This window comes from Cherax quadricarinatus, chromosome 86, assembly GCF_038502225.1.
Source record: "Cherax quadricarinatus isolate ZL_2023a chromosome 86, ASM3850222v1, whole genome shotgun sequence".
NCBI classification, from domain to species: Eukaryota; Metazoa; Arthropoda; class Malacostraca; order Decapoda; family Parastacidae; genus Cherax; species Cherax quadricarinatus.
Genome location: NC_091377.1, coordinates 15,239,968 through 15,264,814, shown reverse-complemented (window position 1 = coordinate 15,264,814; position 24,847 = coordinate 15,239,968). Strand labels below are relative to the sequence as shown.

General features: G+C 38.0%; 1 protein-coding gene across 2 annotated transcripts in view; it reads right to left on the bottom strand.

The window, feature by feature from the left end:
- LOC128703032 (cytochrome P450 4C1) overlaps window positions 1-24,847 on the bottom strand; it is a 276,764-nt gene that overhangs the window by 69,059 nt on the left and 182,858 nt on the right. For both annotated transcript variants that reach the window (XM_070103660.1, XM_070103661.1), the window contains 2 exons: window positions 9,073-9,258; window positions 8,766-8,835 (listed from right to left, as the gene is read on the bottom strand). In XM_070103660.1, the coding sequence (XP_069959761.1) occupies window positions 8,766-8,835; window positions 9,073-9,258 (256 nt within the window). The remainder of the gene's footprint in view (window positions 1-8,765; window positions 8,836-9,072; window positions 9,259-24,847) is intronic.

Below are 24,847 nucleotides of genomic sequence, written 5' to 3'. Positions count from 1 at the left end.
CGACTGAAACAAAATAAATTGCCAGGTCCTGATGAGCTTTATTGAAGGGTTCTTAAGGAATGCAAAACGGAACTCTGTAAACCATTAACTAATATTTTTAATTTATCTCTTCAAACAGGTGTAGTGTCTGATATGAGGAAGATAGTTAATGTAATTCCTATTTTTAAAGCAGGAGACAAATCGATACCTTCAAATTACCACCCGATAAGCCTGACCTCAATTGCAGGCAAATTGCCTGAGTTAATTATAGCTGAGATTATAAGAAGCCATCTGGATAAGTATAATCTGATTAATGATAGTCAGCATGAATTCATGAGAGGCTGTTCTTGTTTAACTAATTTATTAGCTTTCTTCAGTAAAGCTTTAGAGGCTGTTGATCACGATAAAGAATTTGATATTATTTAGATTTTAGTAAGGCTTTTGACAGAGTACTGCACCAAAAACTGTTAAAGAAAGTGGCAGCTCACAGCATTGGGGGAAAAGTGCTCTCATGGATCGAGCCATGGCTCACAGACAGGAAGCAAAGAGTGTGCATCAATGGGGTTAAATCCGAGTGGGGATCTGTAACAAGTGGTGTTCCACAGGGATCAGTCTAGGGCCCGTTGTTGTTTATAATATATACCAATGATCATTGTGAAGGCTTACTCAGTCCGGTAACAACTTCAGACAGTATTACCAAGGCTGGCTCCTCCTCAGGAAAATTAATGAATAGAAAAAGAAATAATAATTCACGAAGATAAACACTTTATTATTTAGTAATGAAAATATGAAACAATAAAACATGAGTGTATCCTACTTGAAAGAAAAATGAAAAATTCAATGGAAAAATGACATTTAAATTCAACGCTAATATGTACAGTTATACTGGGGTGTCTGGTTGAGGTTGACACCGTCTTGTAGAAATTGTAGCCGTTACTGATGATGGGGGGATCACAGGTGTTGAGTGACAACCCAACGACTAGTTCTTAACAGAGTCTATAGCCTTGAATAGTCAGTCCAGATGACAGGAACGCAGGTTCTTTACCACTGCAAAGATGAGGGGTAGTTGCCTGCTGTTGCCTACAATTAATCAGGTAGGTAGATCAAAAAGTGACGTCTCAGGACTTTTTTTCAGTCCGTCTCCTTCAACACGTTTCTTTGGTTGGCAGATGACCCGAGCTGTCATTCCAAGCTAGAAAGAGACAAAGGTTACCCACTGCTTAAGAAATCACTTTCCATGATAAGTACAATACCTAAAAGAAATGGTGATTATCTAAAAGCATAACATGGAACTCAAGACTGAAAGGACTAAGTTTATTATTGGTCAAAAGTGAAGCTTTCAACCAATATATTCACTAGAATAGGAGCAGAGGTTTTTACTTACAGTTGTGCTGGGAGCTGTGAGTCAAGTGATCACTGTTTGGTCCGAGCCCCACACGTCACCTTTCGGAGTGGAGAAAAGAGGGGGAGGGGATAGAGGGAGCTAGACTGACCCTACCTTAACAAGGAGCCGGCAATCAAACTATCGTCACAGTTTACTCGCTCGCTGCTCCTATCTGTTGAACTTTTCCCTCACAATCATGATGAGGGAATTACAAGTGATATAAGCAAATTCGCCGATGACACAAAGATAGGTAGGATAATTGATTCAAACATAGATATCAGGGAACTTCAGGAGGATTTAGACAAACTCAATACCTGGTCATAAAGCTGGTAGAATTACCGACAATATGTAAACGACCCCAACATTATCTTCACCACCACCAACAAAGGAGGTGGAGTCGTCATACTCAACACCAGTGACTACAACACCAAAATGATTGACCTTTTAAATGATCAATCTACATACGAACCCATCAACACTCAACAGTGGGAGTCACTCACCAAGGATTTTCTATACAAAACCAGACAAATACTCAAACGCTCTAAAGAAGGGAAGAAACTTCTGTAGTTGTTACCTAGCAACCCTAAACCAGCACACATGTATGGTTTACCCAAGACCCATAAACATAATATTCCTCTCAGACCAATCACGTCAGGTATAGGCAGTGCACCACACAAACTTGCCGGAGTTCTTGCCAAACATCTTTCCTGCTTTCTGGGGACCATCAGCCCCGGTCATCTTATGCATTCAGGTGACCTTCTCAACAGCATCCGAAACCTCTCCATCCATAACAAGAAACTAAGCAGTTTGGACGTGACTTCCCTCTTCACAAAAGTGCCTAACACTAAAGCCATCGAGGTTCTATGATGTAAAGTCAATCAGGACCTTAATCTTCCTCTACCTCCCAGAGATTTTGTTGACTTGATTGAACTCTGTGTTAATTTCAACTGTTTTTCTTTCAATAACAGACTCTTCAAACAAACCTATGGCATGGGAATGGGGTTCCCCATCAGTGCTGTCTTAGCCAACTTGTACATGGAACACCTAGAGTCCAAACACTTCGCCAACATCATCCCTTCAAGCGTCACTTGGCTACGTTACGTGGACGACGTCCTCGTAATAACTCCGAAACGTTTTGATGTATGGAATCTTCAGGCAAGGCTCAACGCAGTTGAACCGGCGATCCAGTTTACACTAGAAGAAGAATCCAATGACAAGCTACCTTTCCTAGAGGTCCTCATCCACAAAGTAGACAATAACCTAAGGTTTCAAGTTTATCGGAAACCTACAAATAAAAATGATCTCACACACTTTTATTCCAGTCAAGATACCAAGACCAAAAGAGGCATCATCATCGGATTTTTCCTGAGAGCATACCGAATTTGTAGTCCTGAGTTTCTTGACAAGGAATGTATATACATTTACCAAACCTTCACTGATTTACATTTTCCTTCCTTTTTCATCAAAGATTGCAAGAAAAGAGCTCTTCAGATCATTAATTCCCCACACACCAACACCACTCCTAACAAAGTTATAATTCTTCCTAACAGCCAGGTTGCACTGAATGTTTCTAAAGCACTTTCACAAGCTAACACCAGAGTCGCCATCGCTTCCAGCACTTCAATAAAGGATCTAATCAGAGCAAAATCCAAGCACCACGAACCAGTCAACGCAGGGGTTTACACTATACCCTGTGGAGGCTGCGACAAGATTTATGTAGGTGAAACAGAAAAAAACCTCGACACCCGCCTCAATGAACACATTTACGCATGTACTAACGATAACTTGAACAACACCTGTGTACAACACCAGAATTCCACCAATTATCTCATGAAATTCAGGAACGCCCAATTAGTGATCAAAGAAACTAATTTCCGCAAACGCAAGTGCCTTGAATCTTCACTATTAGCTGTTTCCAATACAATTAAATAAAACAAAGGCAGCTTCACCATCTACGAAGTCTTAGCAAGAATCTTCCTGGAAACAGTAAACCCTGCCATCACATAGTCTCTCCTGTTAATACTACACAAAGCACATTACATTGATATAACTATCCTAGTTTATATATTCACAATTGTTAAAATAATCAAGGTGCTATTCTCAGGTGCTAAAGCAGAATAAGTTCACAATTTTGCCATTATATTCCAAAGCTCATTTATTTGATTACCACTTTATTGTTCACCATAACCTATATTAGTCCCTTTTATATTATAATTTTATACTATAATTCTAACTTTAAAAAAATTACCTTTATAGTACTACCTACTATCATATTCCCAAGCTCCATTATTTGATCATCACTTTATTTGTATTAGTCCCTTAGCTCATTATTTTACATTTGTTAAATAATCCAGGTGCTATTTTTTAGCTTAAGACTATTTACTTTGTTTTATACTTAATTCTAACTATAGATTCACTACAAATCTTATGATTACAAGCATTGATCCTGATACCAACCTCTTATTTAATGACTTAAATGAATCAAACAGTTACTGTAATTACTACACTGCAGAACAATCAAAGGCACTTCTCAGTGCCAACAACAACATAACTATCTTTAACTACAATATCAGATCTTTAAGCAAGCATTACGATGACCTCATAGCATTACTAAATTCCTTACATGCCAATATGTCCATCATTACACTAACTGAAACCTGGCTAAAACCTGATAGTACAGATGTCTATGCCATTCCTGGTTACACAGCCATACACAACTGTAGGCCAGACCAACAAGGGGGTGGCACAGCCATATACTACTCAGACCAACTAGAATGTATCACTAATACTTGCACAAGGGATGAACATGGGGAATATATAATAGCTAAATTCAAATTCAAATACCTACAAAAACCTCTCACATTGATAAACATCTACAGAGTTTCACAGTCAAACATTAGCCAATTTAGTCAAAACCTAGGAAGTATGATAACTGATGCACGCATGAACAAAGATCACTTACTACTCTCAGGTGACTTCAATATAAATCTCCTGCAAGACCAGGACCCACACGTTACTGAATTCACAAACACAATGAGTAACTGTATGTTACTACCAACAGTAACAAAACATACAAGAGTTACAGAGACTAGTGTTTCCCTACTTGACCACATCTGGACCAACACCATATCCCCTTTAAAATCAGGCATAATTACAGATAATACCACAGACCACTACCCTACTTTCCTCATAACAACTCTTGGTAAAATACCCCAAGACACTACTAAAGTCACCTTCAGACTTCACAATGAGGCAGCCATTAATAACTTCACAACAGCAGTAACAAACATTGATTGGCACACTGAGCTAGAAATCTATACAGATATTGACGAATGTATTAATAATTTTCTAAGAAAAAACCAATACCTCTATAACAAGCACTGCCCTAAAAAAACTAAACAGATGACAGCAAAGAGACTGAACAGTCCCTGGCTAACACCCAGCATTCTCAAATCCATAAATACAAAACACCAATATGAAAAACAGTACAGAATGGGTCACATAACCAGAGACCAAACAAAACGTTACTCGTCAATCCTAACCAGCCTGATGAGAAGGGCAAAAAAATTGTATTATGAGAACAGATTATCCAACTTACGAGGTGATATAAAAAAAGACCTGGAAAACCCTATCAGAAATTCTGGGAACAAAAAAGATATCACGAAATAGCGAAATAAAATTAGCAAAATCAGATGAACCCCAACTCCCACCAACAGAAACAGCAAACAGACTCAATGATTTCTTCTCCACTATAGGACAAAACCTTGCCAATAAAATCCCAAGCTCAGATACCCCACCAAATGACTACCTCACCGGCAACTACCCGAACACACTGTTCCTAGCTCTGACTAACCCATACGAAGTCTCCCTTATTATCAACGCACTAAAAAACAAGGCAGGAGATTTAAATACCTTACCACCCTTTATATACAAAAAAGTGTCACAAGTGCTATCACCAATCATTGCAACACTCTTTAACAAATCCATTGAATCCTCCACCTTCCCTACAGTACTCAAAATAGCAAGGGTCACCCCAATCCACAAAGGATGAGACCAAACAGAGTTGAATAACTATAGGCCAATATCCAACTTACACCCTCTCTCAAAAATCTTCGAAAAATTAATTCATAAACGAATCTACTCCTACCTTATCTCCCAAAACATACTCAACCCCTGCCAATTTGGATTCAGGCCTAATAAAAATACTAATGATGCTATTATACACATGCTAGAACATATATACACTGCAATAGAGAAAAAAGAAGTCCCACTGGGGATCTTCATTGACTTACGTAAAGCTTTTGATACAGTTGACCATGACTTGCTCCACGTAAAATTGTCACACTATGGTATAAGAGGGCACTCCCTCAACTACCTCAAGTCATACCTCAGCAACAGAAGTCAATATGTGTACGCAAATGGGGCAAACTCTTCTGCGCAACCAATTACAGTTGGTGTCCCACAGGAAAGTGTCCTTGGCCCTCTTCTCTTTCTCCTATACATAAATGACCTTCCAAATGCTTCGCAATTACTCAAACCCACACTATTTGCAGATGACACTACATACGTCTTCTCTCACCCGAGCCCAGTCACGCTAGCCAATACTGTAAATACCGAATTACAGAAAATATCTACCTGGATGAGGACTAACAAACTTACACTAAACATTGACAAAACCTACTTCATTCAGTTTGGTAACAGAGCTACAGATGTCCCTCTTAACATAATGATAAACGGATCACCTATCACAAAACTAACAGAGGGAAAATTCTTAGGAATCCACCTTGATAATAGACTCAAATTTCATACACATATACAACAAATTTCTAAGAAAATTTCCAAGACTGTAGGCATACTATCGAAGATACGGTACTATGTTCCACAGTCAGCCCTCCTGGCCCTATATCACTCTCTTATTTACCCCTATCTCACCTATGGAATTTGTGCATGGGGCTCAACAACAATTAACCATCTCAGACCACTAATTACCCAACAAAAGGCTGCAGTTAGAATGATAACAAATTCTCACTACAGGCAGCACACTCCACCAATATTCAATACACTAAACCTACTCACCATACAAAACATCCATACTTATTACTGCACCTATTACATACATAGAACACTTAACTCTGATATTAACCCTCCACTCAAACATCTCCTTGCCAACCTCAACAGAACACATGACCATAACACAAGGCACAGATCACTCTTTGATGTTCCTCGTGTCCATCTCACACTATGCAAAAACTCAATGCACATAAAAGGCCCTAAAATCTGGAATTCATTACCTGTAAATATAAAAGAAACACTACCTGTTTATAAATTCAAGTCTCTTCTCAAAGATCACTTACTCACCCAAAACCAAATAAATACTGAATAACTGAACCTAATAAATTGTATATCTTAAATGTTTCTCACAATTATATCACATAAATGTTAAACCTAAAACCGAATCTAACTTTATTATTTTTTAAATACACTACCTAACAGAATCCTTCATATGACTGAATGCAACCATATGACCTGTCTTTGTAATACTCACTTGTGCTTTATAGTAATCTGTTTACATTAATGTTTTATCACTGATTTCATCATTGCTTAGTTAATCTTAAGTTAATTTTAAGCCAGCCCGTAATGCTATGCATAGTATAAGTGGCTTTGGCATGCTGCTCTTATCTGTATTTTTTTGTACCTCTGTATGTGTGCTCAAATTGGAAATAAATAAATAAATAAATAAATAAAAAAACAGGCCTTCTCTATCCAGTCTCCAATAGAAATATTTGTCTAACCTATTTTTATGTTACCCAAGTTATAGCTTTTATATCCTTTTACTCTTGTGCGAGTTAATTGTTCTACATATTGTATTACTACTACTACTACTACTACAACTTATCTCACTACTACTGCTACTACTACCACAAGTATTGCGCCTCACTCTGAGCCTATATATACCCTCTGTGTCCATGTACAGTTTGTAACGGCTTCACAAAGCTCCTGGAGAGCAAAACGTTGCCACAATAAAAATGTCACATTAGTTGCACTTGTGTCCTTTTACTTTACAATACCTGGTCAGAAAAGTGGCAGATGCAGTTCAATGTAGATAAATGCAGGTTCCTCTCTTGACCTGAGGACTCACAACAGGAGGATTACTTCGAATCCTCGTTTTCATCCATCAGTCGCCATATCTCAAGCTTAGCACCCCTAAGCTCCTCTTTTAGCTGCTGGTAGAGTTGCTCAAGAGAGGACATCTTGTGCAGATTCACGGAGAACGCACTGGACAGATCTTCACAGGACTAAGTACAGGTCACCACTGAGCTAAGTACAGGCCACCACTGAATCCATTACTGCTGGTTCTCTCTTGGAGATATCCTCAAGACCTTATTAATATCCCCTTTATTAATACCTAACTTCCACTTATACACTTCGATCATGTCTCTCCTCATTCTTCGTCTAACAAGTGAATGTAATTTAAGGTCTTCAATCTTTCTTCATAAGGAAGATTTCTAGTGCTATGTATTAATTTAGTCATTCTATGCTGAATGTTTTCTAATGAATTTATGTCCATTCTGTAATATGGAGACCAGAACTGAGCTGCATAATCTAGGTGAGGCCTTACTAATGATGTATAAAGCTGTAATATAACCTCTGAACTTCTGTTGCTTACACTTCCTGATGTATATCCCAGTAATCTGTTTGCCTTATTACATACACTTAGGCATTGCTGTCTTGGTTTAAGGTTGCTGCTCACCATAACCCCCAAGTACTTTTCGCAATCTGTATAGCTAAGTTCTACATTATTTAACTTATAAGTGCTAGAGTTATGGACACTCCCGAGCTTCAGAACCTTGCATTTATCTACATTGAACTGCATCTTCCACTTTCCTGACCAGGTATTGAGTTTACCTAAATCCTCCTGAAGTTCCCTGATATCTACGTTTGAATCAATTATCCTACCTATCTTTGTGTCATCGGCGAATTTGCTCACTTCCCTAGTAATTCCCTCATCAAGGTCATTGATATATATTATAAACAACAATGGGCCCAAGACTGATCCCTGTGGTACGCCACTTGTTACAGATCCCTACTCAGATTTAACCCCATTGATACACACTCTCTGCTTCCTGTCTGTATTCTCTGCTTCCTGTGTTGTTGTTGGCGTGGATCAACGAAAAACAGTTAGCGGGAGATAGTGTTGTGGAGGCGATAATTTGTGAAAAAGGCAAGGCGGTTGCGTGCAGATCTCGTAAAGAATATGCCAACAAGAGTCTTCAATAAAAGTAAAAGTGATTTAAATATTCATTTATCCATGAAAATTATTGTTTTAATGTATGTAAAACTATAGTTATTCTCTATGAAATGTATTTTTTGTTAATATTCTGGACAGCTTCAACATACTCACCTCTTGACAGCCTGAACATACTCAGAGTTTCTGTCATCTTGAGCGTTGATCGAGCGACCCATCGCTGTCTCTGTTGAAAAAAATATATTTCCTTCAGCTTTATTCTCACTTCATTATAAAATTAAAACTTTTTCACAAAACATTAAACTTATTATTAATAAAATGTTTATAGTTTCTGTCTTCGTTACCAATATATGAAAAATATATTTGCGCTATAAGCTATATCACCATAATAATTGTTGACACTACTCATAAGCAGCTCAGTAAAATCTATGCAATATTTATGAAGACAAAATCATGGACTGACCACAAAGAGCGTCCAGGACACAAAGGGTAATGTCATCAAATATGTCGAAAGGCTTTCCATCAGCTTTCTTCTGTAGTATACTGACAAGCTTGCTGCTTTGTTTGTTGAAGACGTCGACGAACTGTTCCAGGATCTTGAAGTGGAAGGCCGGAGTGAGCAACTTCCGCCGAGTCTGCCAGTGACTACCTGCAAGTATCACTTGTGACTAGGTGATGGTAAAGTACAAGTAATACTGATACACTGAGTATTGGACATATATTACTCTCTCTCTATATGTATATATATATATATATATATATATATATATATATATATATATATATATATATATATATATATATATATATATATATATATACAGTGGTCCCTCGTTTTTCGTAATTAATCCGTTCCTGGAGGAGCTACTATAAACGAAATTTACGATTTGCGAATCAATTTTCCCCATAAGAAATAATGTAAATACAATTAATCCGTTCCTGACAACCAGAAGTATTAAAACAAAAAAATATATATATAGTATATAAACAATACAATGGGAAATGATGAATGAAACATTAACAGTATAACACCTTTATTGGAGATTCTTCTTAGAGTATGGGAGACTGGAGGAGGAGAGAGAGTGGATTGTTTATAGTTTGGAAGGGGAATCCCCTTCCAGCAACACCTCAGGTACCAATTGCTTCTCTGGGGTTGCTTCTCTTCTCTGTTTCTTAATGCCACTGGGACCAACTTGAGAGTCACTCTAGTCCTGTCTCGCAAAGTAACTGTGGAGAAAGCTCTGTTTCTGGCGTTTCTTTAACACTTCCTTAAAATGGCCCAAGACTTTGTCACTGTACATATTTCTCACCTTCTTTACCACAGACTTGGCACTAGGAGCTTTCTTTGGAGCCATGGTAGCTTATTTAGTACTCGCAAGCACTAAAATGAGTGGAATATTATGAAATATTTCATAGGAGCACTTGAGGGGACCTTCACTCACTGGTAAACAATGCCAGACTGGCTGGGTAGGGAGGCCGCCTTGGCTCACACCGTGCGTACGCGTCCCGGACAAACTACTATTCGCGAATCAACCTATGAAAAGCGAGTCCATGTTTATACGAAAATACCCCTATGATTGGCGAAATTTACGATTGCCGAGAACTACGAAAAGCGAGGTACCACTGAATATATATATATATATATATATATATATATATATATATATATATATATATATATATATATATATATATATAATATATGTCATGCCGAATATGTAAAACTGGTCAATTAGCAAGAACTATATATTTTTCATTAATGTTGATGCAAAAATTTATAATTTTGCACCAAAAGAAACTTAGAAAACTTACCTAACCTTATTATAACAAGCGCAATTTATTTTAGCCTAACCCAACTAAACATATTTTAGATTTGTTTACAATAATTTAATACTAAACAAACACAGTGAAATATATTTTTTTCGTTAGGTTCAGAATGATTTTGGCGAAATTACTGCATACACAAATTTTCGCTTATCCTTTATGGCAAGATGAGCGTTGCTATTTAAGCCAAGATTGCAAGTTCTGCCTATTCGGCACGACATGTATATATATATATATATATATATATATATATATATATATATATATATATATATATATATATATATATATATATATATATATATATATATATATATATATGTATAAATATATATATCAGCATAGATGCTGATCCCCTACATGTGTTGTATAGCTTATCTGTGTATCATAGTACCATCCATTTGTTTTACATACACGACCCCTTTGCTAGGGCCTAGTGACTGTATGACATCACGGGATGCGGCATGAGTGAGTGGGAGGCGCTACCTCACTCTTAGTCCATGCATAGGTCTACCAGGCAACACACGGCAGGTTGGGCTCCCCTTTCTCACATTCTGCAATATATTGTTACCATCCAACAAGTGTGTATATCTTCAACCCTCGTTATCTCCTTTCGAACCCCATGACATATATATACATATATATATATATATATACATATATATATATATATATATATATATATATATATATATATATATATATATATATATATATATATATATATATATATATATATATGTTATTGCGACCACGAACAAGTGGTATTGATCAATAACAACGCTGCACTAGCCAAGGACTCGAACCCATGTTGTCCTGGCCCGCCCCATGATGAGCTAGAACCACATGACGCCTTAAACCACAGGACCACCCAATCCTACAAAGATGGCACAGCCAGCAGAGGTGGGCCCATACAACATGGGTTTGAGTCCTTGGCTAATACAGTGTTGTTATTGATCAATACCACTCGTTCGTGGTCACAATAATATATATATGCTGCATGTTGACTAGTACACCAAACAGGGATGAGAATGAAAATAGGTTAGAAGATCCCACAACACCGAAAGTCCTCGGGTGTTGTGGGAATATGTAAAACTGGTCAATTAGCAAGAACTCATTTAAAATTAAGTCCTTTCTCAAATTTTCTCTTATACGTTTAAAGGCATATTTTTTTCATTAATGTTGATGTAAAAATTTATAATTTTGCACCAAAAGAATCTTAGAAAACTTACCTAACCTTATTATAACAAGCGCAATTTATTTTAGTCTAACCCAAATGAATATATTTTAGATTTGTTTACAGTAATTTAATACAAAACAAACACAGTGAAATATATTTTTTTCGTTAGGTTCAGAATGATTTTGGTGAAGTTATTGCATACACAAATTTTCGCTTGTCCTATATGGCAAGATGAGCGTTGCTGTTTAAGCCAAGATCGCAAGTTCTGCCTATTCGGCACGACATATATATATATATATATATATATATATATATATATATATATATATATATATATATATATATATATATATATATATATATCTCATCCTACCAAGTGATTGCAAAATGGAATCCTGTATTTGTTTTGCATGATGGTAGGATTGCTGGTGTCTTTTTTCTTTCTCATAAACATGGAAGATTTCAGGTATGTCTTCCTACTTCTACTTACACTTAGGTCACACTACACATATATGTACACGTTAGTGTACTCATCTGGGTTTTCTTTGATTTTATATTAATAGTTCTTGTTCTTATTGCTTTTCCTTTTATATCCATGGGGAAGTAGAATAAGAATCTTTCCTCCGTAAGCCATGTGATTGTAAAAGTTATCTAAAATACCGGGAACAATGGGCTAGTAACCCCTTTTCCTGTAATAATTACTAAAAAAGAAAAAGAAGAAAACTCTCATAGTGGGAAATTTGAATGTGCGTGGATGTTGTGCAAATGATATGAAAGAGATGATTGTGGATGTTATGAATGAGAAGAAGCTGGATGTCCTGGCTTTAAGTGAAACAAAGCTGAAGGGGGTGGGTGAGTTTCAGTGGAGAGGAATAAATGGGATTAGGTCAGGGGTTTCAAATAGAGTTAGAGCTAAAGAAGGAGTAGCAATAATTCTGAAGGATAAGTTATGGCAGGAAAGGAATATGAATGTATAAATTCAAGGATTATGTGGTGTAAAATAAGGGTTGGATCTGAAAAGTGGGTTATAGTAAGTGTTTATGCACCTGGAGAAGAGAGAAGTGTAGAGGAAAGAGAGAAATTTTGGGAAATGTTGAGTGAATGCTTGGGGAGTTTTGAACCAAGTGAGAGAGTACTTGTGGTTGGGGATTTCAATACTAAAGTGGGTAAAAATGTTGTGGAGGGAGTAGTACGTAAATTTGGGGTGCCAGAGGTAAATGAAAATGGGGAACCTTTAATTGAGCTATGTGTAGAAAGAGGTTTAATTATAAGTAATACTTATTTTATGAAAAAAGAGGATAAGTATACAAGGTATGATATAGCATGTAATGAAAGTAGTTTGTTAGATTATGTATTGGTGGACAAAAAGTTGATGGGTAGGCTTCAGGATGTGCATGTTTATAGAGGGCAACGGATATATTGGAACATTATATAGTTATAGCTACAGTTCGAGTAAGAGGTAGATGGGACAAAAGGAAAATGGCAACAGTAAATAAGAGAGAGGTGAAAGTGTATAAACTAATGGAGGAAGAAGTTCGGTTGAGATATAAGCAGCTATTGGCAGAAAGGTGGACTAGTGCAAGTATAAGTAGTGGGGGGGTTGAAGAGGGTTTGCATAGTTTTAAAAATGCAGTATTAGAATGTGAGGCAGAAGTTTGTGGATATAGGAGGGTGGGTGCAGGAGGAAAGGGGAGTGATTGGTGGAATGATGAAGTAAAGGGTGTGATAAAAGAAAAAAATAGTTTATGAGAGGTTTTTACAAAGCATAGGTGATATAAGAAAAGAAGAGTACATGGAAAGTAAAAGAAAGGTGAAGAGAGTGGTGAGGGAGTGCAAAAGGAGAGCAGATGACAGAGTGGGAAAGGCACTGTCAAGAATTTTTGCTGAAGATAAGAAAAAAATTTGGAGTGAGATAAACAAGCTAAGAAAGCCTAGGGAACGATTGGATTTGTCAGTTAAAAACAGAGTAGGGGAGTTAGTTGATTGGGAACTGGAAGTATTAGGTAGATGGCTGGAATATTTTGAGGAACTTTTAAATGTTGATGAAGAAAGGGAGGCTGTAAATTCATGCATTGACCAGGGAGGTATAACATCTTTTAAGAGTGACGAAGAGTGGGATGTGAGTGTGAGGGAGGTGCATGAGGCATTACATAGAATAAAAGGGGGTAAAGCAGCTGGAACTGACGGGAACATGACAGAAATGTTAAAAGAATGGGGGAATGTAGTGCTGCAGATGTCGGTATTTTTGTTTTATAAATGTATGAAAGAGGGGAAAGTGCCTAGGGATTGGCAGAGAGTGTGCATAGTTCCTTCAAAATAAATAGGGGAATAAGTTTACTGAGTATTGAAAGAATTAGAAGTGAGACAGAGAGTAGGATTGCAAATGAGCAAGGAGGCTTTAGGGTGGGTAGGGGATGTGTAGATCAAGTGTTTACATTGAAGCATATATGTGAACAGCATTTAGATAAAGGTAGGGAAGTTTTCATAACATTTATAGATTTAAAAAAGGCATATGATAGAGTGGATAGGGAAGCAATGTGGCAGATGTTGCAAGTGTATGGAATAGGTAGCAAGTTACTTAATGCTGTAAAGAGTTTTTATGAGGATAGTGAGGCTCAGGTTAAGGTGTGTAGGAGAGAAGATTACTTCCTGGTAAAAGTAGGTCTTAGACAGGGATGTGTAATGTCACCATGGTTGTTTAATACATTTAAAGATGGGGTTGTAAAAGAAGTAAATGCTAGGCTGTTGGGGAGAGGGGTGGGATTAAATTATGGGGAATTAAATACAAATTGGGAGTTGACACAGTTAGTTTTTGCTGATGATACTGTGCTTGGGGGAATTTCTAAAGAAAAGTTGCAAAAGTTAGTGGATGCGTTTGCGAGGGTATGTAAAGGTAGAAAGTTGAAAGTGAACATAGATAAGAGTAAGGTGATGAGGGTATCAAACGATTTAGATAAAAAAAAATGGATATCACATTGGAGAGAGGGAGTATGGAAGAAATAAATGTTTTCAGATATTTGGGAGTTGACTTGTCAGTGGATGGGTTTATGAAGGATGAGGTTAACCATAGAACTGATAAAGGAAAAAATGTGAGTGGTGCATTGAGGTATATGTGGAGACAAATAACGCTATCCATGGAGGCAAAGAAGGGAATGTACGAAAGTATAGTGGTACCAGCACTCTTATATGGGTGTGAAGCTTGGGTTGTAAATGCTGCAGTGAGGAGGCGGTTGGAGGCAGTGGAGATGTCCTGTCTAAGGGCAATGTGTGGAGTAAATATTATGCAGAAAATTCAGAGTGTGGAAATTAGGAGAAGGGGGGTTGTTGAGGTGGTTTGGTCATTTAGAGAGAATGGATCAAAGTAGAATGATTTGGAGAGCATATAAATCTGCATGGGGAAGGAAGGCGGAGTAGGGGTTGTCCTCAAAAAGGTTGGAGGGAGGGGGTAAAGGATGGGCGAGGGGCTTAGACTTCCAGCAAGCATGTGTGAGCACGTTAGATAGGAGTGAATGGAGACAAATGCTTTTTGAGACCTGACGAGCTGTTGGACTATGGACAAGGTAATATTTTGTGAAGGAATTCAGGGAAACTGGTTAGCCGGACTTGAGTCCTGGAAATGGGAAGTACAATGCCTGCACTATAAAGGAAGTGTTTGGGATATTGGCAGTTTAGAAGGACTTCTAAACTGTCGTATCTGAGCGCCTCTGCAAAGACAGTGATTATGTATGAGTGAGGTGAAAGTGTTGAATTTAAGTTGCAATGAACTGTTGATGAATAAACAGAAATGGACGGGGTGGGGTGAGGTTCGAACCGTAGCCTCGAGATTAACTGGTCCAACACTGTACAGCTGAGCTACATGAGCTTCTAATATGGCAGTTTGACAGAAGACACTGCTGTGTCCTGTCTGCATCAGTGGCTACTGTCTGTAACTCTTCTGTCCTTTCCTACAGCCACAGTAGGGCTGTGGGAGGTGAGGACAGATTTACCTAGAAAACTACTGGGGCTGTGGGAAGACAATTGAGTTACAGATGGTAGCCACTGATACAGACAGGGCACAGTAGTGTCTTCTTATTAGAAGCCTGGTAGCTCAGTAGTAAAGTGCCAGACTTTAGTCCTGGAGGTGGGAAGTACAGTGCCTCTACACTGAAGCAGTGATTGAATAAGATGCATTTTAGTAACTGTGCGATTCAAGAACGGTATCCCCGTATTGCATAACCTCAGCCCTCTCTTTGTTAATGCAGTTGAAAGATATATTGCAAGGCACTGCATAAGTTTCTAATGCAGTTAAATATTCGACTTAAGAGTTGAAGTAAATCAGATGAGGCATTCCCAAGTTATTATATTTACACTAATATCAAAATTTCTTCAATAAAAATGGCAAATTAGAACATACACAACCTAAAATTAATTCCAACCATTCACTAAGAAATACCAATTTTGAAGTGAAGCTGAAGAGACATTCTCTTGTTATCTCAGAAGGACCAGTATTTTAAATACACCAACACACTGAGTTTGAAGCCGATCAGAACTGCATTTTCCTAATGTCAGCATTGAAGGGTAAAGTCAGTTAAATGAGGTACCCAGAAATTATTGCCTGACAGCGTTTATTTAAACTTCGCAGTTTTTCCCCCCTAAAAAAGAAAGAAAGAGAAAACTGAAACCAAATCAGTCCTAAATAAAACGTAACATTTCTCTAGGCAAGATTTACAAGCCTTGATGTTTTAAGCTTTTTTGTAAATCATTAAGTTTTATTTCAACTTCTTATAAATAATGCACAAATGTTTTACAATAATCATAAAGGAACACAGATGTTATGGACATATCAAAGTGAATTATGTACATTTAGTCTACATAAAAACTTACAGAACCTAATATCAAGGCGAAACTTTCATGAAATCACATCAGTACTGAAGGTCTAAGTCGACCAGAAGAGGCGTTCTGCAGTTATTGTATAGAATCCAAGAAAATGCTCACCTACACAGCCTGAACCCGAGAAAAAACGTTTCATATATTGCAAAAGAAGACTGAGCCAATCACGGGAAAGTACAACTAGTAGGGGCCATATACCGTCTGTGGAATGGGAGGCATTCAGCTTCGATCTAATGAAGAGAAGGATAAATCTAGTTCATTGGATCAAGAGCTTCTCATAATCTTCAGAGCAAAATACTGCAATAATGTAAAATGGTACTATATTATTCTGAGTGGCAAAATGGCACCAACAAACTTTATATAAAATGAAAACCTTTTACACAGGAGTCACGAGTGTTGAAAATTTGAAGCCAATCAGAAGAGGCTTTCAAACGTTATCGTGTGAAAATCAATTTCTGGAATGGTGTAAATAAACCTGAGCAAAGGGCACATGTATTTACCAATTGTTCCACGAACGTTCCCTTGATATTAATGACCAGGCTTGAAAAATCAGGCCCATCGGATAGGGCGTTCTGAAGTTATGAACGGAAGCCTTGAAAGAAGTTAGCGGATAACAACAATTCACCATCACTTAGCATATAAAGCTGGCAAGAAGAGGCATTTTCCAGTCATTATGTGGCAGTCAGTTTATTCAGTGAAAATGGCCAATTCAAATTTAACTTTGGGGGCCCAGTCCCTGGACCTATTACGTACCTCTGTAATCTGTAAATACCTTTGTAACTTGTCATGATTGTGACCAGACCTTCCTGGAGTTCATTACCTTTGTAAATTGTGAGTTCATTATCTTTGTAAATTGTGAGTTCATTACCTTAGTAATTGTGAGTTCATTACCTCTGTAACTTGCTCAGCTATCAAAACTTTGGAGTCCCGTGCCTGGACCAATTATGTACCTCTGTAATCTTTTGACTACCGCCCACAGGATGGGTATGGGTGCATAATAAACATATTAAACTAAACTAACTAACATAGATCACAGTGAAAACCAATATTTTTTTTTAATATATGTTACCGACATTAAAAGTCTGACGCCTATCAAAATTGAGATTCACCAGCAAACTCCTCAAATTGTTCATAAGCTACAGTGTAGACCTGTTGCCTCATCTCTAGTAATTCTTAGTTTGCTTCTAATTCTATGTAATCAACTGATTTATCTTGGATCAATGACTTACAGACATTGATCACTCTGGTAACGAGAACCAGCTCTGTCTGAGTGTCCTCAACACAACCAGCTCTGTCTGAGTGTCCTCAACACAACCAGCTCTGTCTGAGTGTCCTCAACACAACCAGCTCTGTCTGATTAGTCACTTATCATAAGCCCCGGTGATATGCGGACCTTTGAGTCCACACACGTAAGTTTGTCAGCCATCAGTGAATGAAATATGCTGACATAACACCCCATAGGGGTAATTTATAATCTTACAAATTATAACTCATTTACAGCCCGTTGAGAGATGACTTCGACAGCTTCTCAAGACTTCGTCTGCAGGGGCGGCTGTGCAGGCTATGAGCTGTCTTTCTAAGTTAAGTTTCCCTATATTTAAACTTAGCTGAAAACCATTTCTCAACATTTTTCCTGTATCTTGGGAAAGTCTCTAGTGCATGTCTGAGTCTGTTGGTATCTTGCTGAAAGTCTCTAGTGTTTGTCTGAGTATGTTTGTATCTTGCTGAAAGTTTCTAGTGCATGTCTGAGTCTGTTTGTATCTTGCTGAAAGTCTCTAGTGCATGTCTGAGTCTGTTGGTATCTTGCTGAAAGTCTCTAGTGTTTGTCTGAGTCTGTTTGTATCTTGCTGAAAGTCTCTACATAGTCTGGTACATAGATGGATTATTTAAGTATACTACACAAGTAACACAAATAATCAGTGACACTACTGACACTGAAATCTCTGAACGAATTCTACTTCAGTCATCAGGCGCCTTCACTTGTCAGCTATGTACCAGACTATGTAGAGACTTTCAGCAAGATACAAACAGACTCAGACAAACACTAGAGACTTTCAGCAAGATACCAACAGACTCAGACATGCACTAGAGACTTTCAGCAAGATACAAATAGACTCAGACATGTACTAGAGACTTACAGCAAGATACAAACAGACTCAGACAAACACTATAGACTTTCAGCAAGATACCAACAGACTCAGACATGCACTAGAGACTTTCAGCAAGATACCAACAGACTCAGACATGCACTAGAGACTTTCAGCAAGATACAAACAGACTCAGACAAACACTAGAGACTTTCAGCAAGATACAAACAGACTCAGACATGCACTAGAGGCTTTCAGCAAGATACAAACAGACTCAGACAAACACTAGAGACTTTCAGCAAGATACCAACAGACTCAGACATGCACTAGAGACTTTCCCAAGATACAGGAAAAATGTTGAGAAATGGTTATCAGCTAAGTTTAAATATAGGGAAACTTAACTTAGAAAGACAGCTCATCGCCTGCACAGCCGCCCCTGCAGACGAGGTCTTGAGAAGCTGTCGAAGTCATCTCTCAATGGGCTGTAAATGAGTTATAATTTGTAAGATTGTAAATTACCCCTATGGGGTGTTATGTCAGCATATTTCATTCACTGATGGCTGACAAACTTACGTGTGGACTCAAAGATCCGCATATCACCGGGGTTTATGATAAGTGGCTAACTCACGATTTTATACTCAACTGCGCAGTCAATAGTAGCACATCACGAGTTAGAACACTTACCTGGGTATATGCATCTGACCCGTAATTACGCCCGGATATCCGTTGAGTTGATTGAAGAATAGTGTTCCTTGAAGAATGTCGCACTACACTCTGTTGGATCTCAACACTCGTTGTTACACTGTTCATCAATAATTGTTCACACAATATCACTGAAGAAGCTGATCACACTTCTCTGTAAGTGTTTGTGCTTTGTGAGACACTTTGTTCACACTAACGCACAGATTGTTCTTTGTTGGTTATCCTGGCGTCAGTGTCACTCTCAGTAGAGTCAAAAGTAATCTGAAGATGCCACAACGCCCCATGTCGTCACTGCCCCCAGCACAAAGGAAAAGCTGACCTAGTACTTTGCTTCCTTGCCACTTCCTCGATGAAGCAAAGCAGAATGTTTGATTCTTGCTGCCTTAAGCATAGACAACAATGTCCACTATTTTTACCATGGTAATAAAGTGGGAGCAGGATTTTCCTTAATTGTCCTGCTAAGGTAAGAGATGTACTGTCTCTTATCAAACTACACTTTGCAACACTGCAAGGAGCGTCGGTCGAAGCGACCACATCCCATACTCATACTGCATCTGCTATCAATTACTTGCTGTAGCAGTAAACAAGATGGTTGCCCCTTCTGAGAGGGCTGGGCCCCTCAGAGCTGAAAGGGGCTGAAAGAGGCTGAAAAGGGCTGATACCCCCCTCCTGGAGAAAATTTCTCCACACTGGGGGGCGGCGGAGGTTCACTGCAGGTGAACTATTCATCACTTAACATTAATTAAATTTTCTCACTTGCCACCACTGCTGCTTGTCTTTTCTGAACAGCTTTAGTCTGTGTGGTTTCTGGAGAATCACTAATTTTGTTTTCAACACTGTGTAATTCTAATGGTACTAGTTTATTTATTGTCCGCTTATTCACTACACCTTTGCTTAAAACATCAACTGTCCTGATGATTCCATTTGCATCAGGATATATGGTCACAATTTTTCCAAGTGGCCATTGGGACCTCGGACCATCATTGTCGATAATCACTATGTCACCAGGTCTTAATTAAGGACTTATGATTTTCAGGAACACCAGCTCCATAGAAGTGTTCTCTCAATGAGGTGAGATAGTCTTCTCGCCAAATTTTCTCCCAACGTTCAATCACTTTATTAAGGTGTTTGAATTTACGTCTGAGTTAGTTCGAAATAAGAAGGATCCTCTACGATTTCTTTATCATTCATGGGAGGAACAGGTTCGAGCATTCTGCCATGGAGTAAATGAGATGGACTTTACACTTCTAAATTGTCCAGATCATCGGTAACATAAGTTAGAGGACTGTTATTGACTCTATTTTCTATTTCAGTCACAACTGTACGGAATTCTTCTAAGTCGATTCTTTGACGATGAAGAGTCTTCCTTAAACAACGTTTTACAATGCCGATCATTCTTTCATAAAATCCACCGTGGCATGGAGATTTAGGAGGAATGTATCTCCAACGACAACTGCGTTGATTCAGCATCTGTTGTACTTCTGGTTGATCAAAGATCTTGCTTATATAAGCAGCACCAGCAACAAAGTTCGTTGCATTATCTGAAATCATCAGTCTGGGACATGCCCTTCTGGCTGCAAATCTTCTGAATAATTTGATAAAGGTTTCAGCAGACATGTCAGTGGCTACTTCTAGATGTACTGCTCTAGTTGTAGCACAAGTGAACAAACAGATGTACACCTTGATGGGAACTTTGTCAACTGTTTTGGTTAAAATTATTGGTCACCTCAAATAGAGTGATATGACAAACTCTTTCAGAGGGATATGGAGGTGGACCTGGATACTGACATACTCGCATATCGTAGTGACGACAAGTAATACAGTCCTTTATTTGCTTTTTCACACTTTGTCGACCTTGAGGTATCCAGTAGGATTGTCGTATATGACAAAGTGTGTCAGCTACCCTACCATGTAACACGTTACTGTGGGCGTTTTGCACAATCAGTTTTGTTAGCCAATGATTCTTGGGGATCAATATTGGATGTATGGCTTCTTTAGGTAGTGAAGAATTATGAATTCTTCCTCGACATCTTATAATCTTTTCTGAGTCGAGATAAAGTCCTAAAGAATTAATCATGACAGGTTTCTTTGGGGATTTATCTTGTGTTTCTAGAAATTTATATTCTGTAGAGAAAACATCTTTCTGTATTAGTTTCACCCAGTATTTAATGGGTTCAAGATATTCATAATTAGGTTTTATTCCTTTAATGAATTTAAAGACAAGAGCTGTAACTCTTTAAGAGTTTACCCAAACATGAGTATTTAGATCCATCAATGATTATTTCTGTCGCGTCTGCAGTATTTACACAACTTACTTCTGCTGTGTTCAAGCAGACTGTTTCTTCTGGCATAATGTGAGCCTTTTGCTGAGGCCAGTTATTTTCATTAGAGAGTCAGTTCGGTCCGTGGAGCCATAATTTATTATCCACAAATTTCTTGAGTGGGACACCACGTGACAACATGTCAGCTGGATTCTCTTGGGTAGAGACGTGGAGAAAGAGATAATCTCTCTGTATCTCTTTTATTTCTGCTACTCTGTTCTGTACATAGACCAACTTACTCTTATTATTTCTTAACCACTGGAGAACTGCTTCATTATCACTCCAGATCACGGTTTTTTCAATAGTGAGATGATCAAGTACTTTGTTGAGATAGACAGCTAATTTTGTACCTACATAGAGTGCTGTCAGTTCCAATTGTGGTACTGTTCTGACCTTCAAGGGTGCTACCCTGGCCTTTGAAGTAATTAGTTTCAGCATTACTCATATAAGCTACAGCGCCATAACCTCTGGTTGACGCATCACAGAACACATGTAATGTGTACTTGTTTCCCTCTTGACCTATTTGTCTGGGAAATTTAATTTGATGAAGTTGCTTAAACTCCCTGGATATTTCATCCCATGCTTGACTCATTTCTAGAGGCAAGTTCTCATCCCATCCAATTTTGAGCTTCCATGCATCTTGCATAAGCATTTTACCCTTTATGGTAATTGGCGAGTCGAGTCCTATTGGATCAAAACATTGTGATACCTCTGACAGTAAACTACGTTTAGTGAGTGTACTGCATGATTTATTGTTTATCTTTTTGAGACTCAAAGTATCTTCATGTGTGTTCCAATTAAGTCCCAGCATATTGTTGCAATCAGGAATTTCAGTTTCAGGGAAATCTTCCTTGATAAGTTCCCTTAATTGCATTGAATTTGTATTCCACATCCTTAGAGGCATATTTGCTTCTTTCATCTCCTTGTTAGCTTCTCTGTATAAGGATTTCAAATCCTCCTCTTTATTCACAGTACCTTGAAGATTGTCCACATAGAAACTTTTCTTTAAGATTTCTTTGAAGGGACTTTCAGATTTCTTCAAATGTGTATTTAGAGTAGCGTCTAGTAAGAATGGAGAGGATGTTGCACCAAATAATACTGATTTGAAACGATAAGTTTTCACAGGACTTTGAGGATCATGTGGATTTTCAGGCCACAAGAATCGAGTATAATCTCTATCTATTTCTTGTAGTCCTACTCTTAAGAAAGCTTTGGAAATATCAGCAGTGTAGGCATATGGGTTTGTGCGAAATTTCATAAGCACGTCTCCAAGCTTCTCGGTTAGTGAGGGTCGGGTCATCAGACAGTCATTAAGACTTGCTACATCTTTATTTGCACGTGCGTTGCAATTATATACAACACGTAGTGGAGTGGTTTCAGAATCTTTTCTGACTCCATGGTGCGGGAGATAATGAGCTTCTGTCTTCAACTTATCTTCGACTATTTCCTCAATGAATTTATTGTCCAACTGTTCTTGTATGATATTATCATAGACAGTCAGTAGCTCTGGATTCTTCCTGAGCTCATGTATTTGTGCTTTCATTTGTCCGAAAGCCATGCGATAATTGCTAGGCAGATGTGGTGGATTTAATTTCCATGGTAACCTAACCCAATACTGTCCATCTTCATATTTGACAGTGTCCAAATATTGGTTATAAGTCTGAGACTCTTGTGGGCTTGGTTTATTTACATCAATACCTATCGCGTCTAAATCCCACAACTTATCAACTGGTTCATTCATTTCTTCCAGTAATGATAATTTTTGCTGTGGTACATTATCAGCGGTTATTCTCGTAACTAGTACATTTTCCACTGAATCAATATCAGTTTCTTTCCCACTTTGAGAGGGAATAGGACCACATATCATGTGGCCTCCTGCTGTTTTCAGTAAGTGAACATCATGTTTACTTACTATATTTTGCACAAAACAGTGATAATAATCACTTCCAATCATTAAATCAATTGGACTAATTGTGTCCGTCTGTATGTCAGGACAGGCTAACTTGACCTTAGCTGCTTTCAGTGCTGCAACTGTTTCTTTTAATCCCTGGATCTGCACAGACTTAGGCAAATCATCTACTACCACAGCTTCTACTGTCTTTTTCCTGTTTCCTAGACCAACAGTGATTCTGGCTAGGTCATATGTCTGTTTACCAGAATTGTGGAAAAAACCAGCTATATCTAACTGTATTTTGGCATAGGGTTGTTTATTCAGTTTCTGTAACACTGTTCTCCTTATGAAGGACCTTTGTGAGCCTTGATCAAATGGTGATAGCACATTGGTTTTGTGTAATTTATTAGATAACTCAACTCGAGCTATCGGGAGAGCAATTGCTTTAAACTTATCTCTCACATTTAATGCTGTTGTTGACTTCCTGATTCTGTGGAAGTCTGCTGCTGTTCAGCAAAAGTATTTGGGCATAATGCTGTATGATGCATACCCTTGCATTTAAAACACTTCTTCAGTGAGCATTTACCTCCCTTGTGTTCGCTTAAACACTTGATGCACCTTTTCAGCTGATGAACACGTTGTTTACGTGCCTCCATTGATGTGTATTGAATACAATACTGTGCCCAATGTGTTCCATCACAAAGTACAAATTTTGGAGTACGTTTATGTGTGACAGTCTGTTTACCATCTGTTGCATTCACAGCTTGATAAGTGCCTATATGGGATTTCCCATTATTTGGTTCAGTGGGAGTAGGTATACTCTTTTTATACTGAGTTGAAGGTTTATTATCCACTGGATTTGTGGATTTTTCATCTTGTCTCGTTGCTTGCATGCATGAAACTATTGTTTGTAAACCATTGCTAATTTCTTCACAAGTGAAATAGCGTTTATTGAACATAATAATTAATCGTTCAATAGTTTGTGGTGACAACTTATCTTGTACAATACCACTGATAAACCAATCACATTGCCCTAGGTCATATTTAGCACCTAGAGATCTGAGACTATTGTCTAATGTGATTCTAAATGCCTGTAAGTCTGAAAAACAATGTTTGGGTGGCTTCAAGCTTGATATGAAGACTGCATGTCTAACTCTGGCCTTGTCAGCATCAAAGTAATTGTCTGCTAAGACACGTAAGGCTATTTGATAATTGCCTTTAACCACCGGAAATGACTTAATCAGTTCATAGGGTTCTCCCTTCACAAGACATTTAAGATAATTGAACTTAGCAATCTCATCTATGTCAGTTCGTGAATTTACTATGGATTGAAAACCACTAATGAATTCTTCATAATTATGACC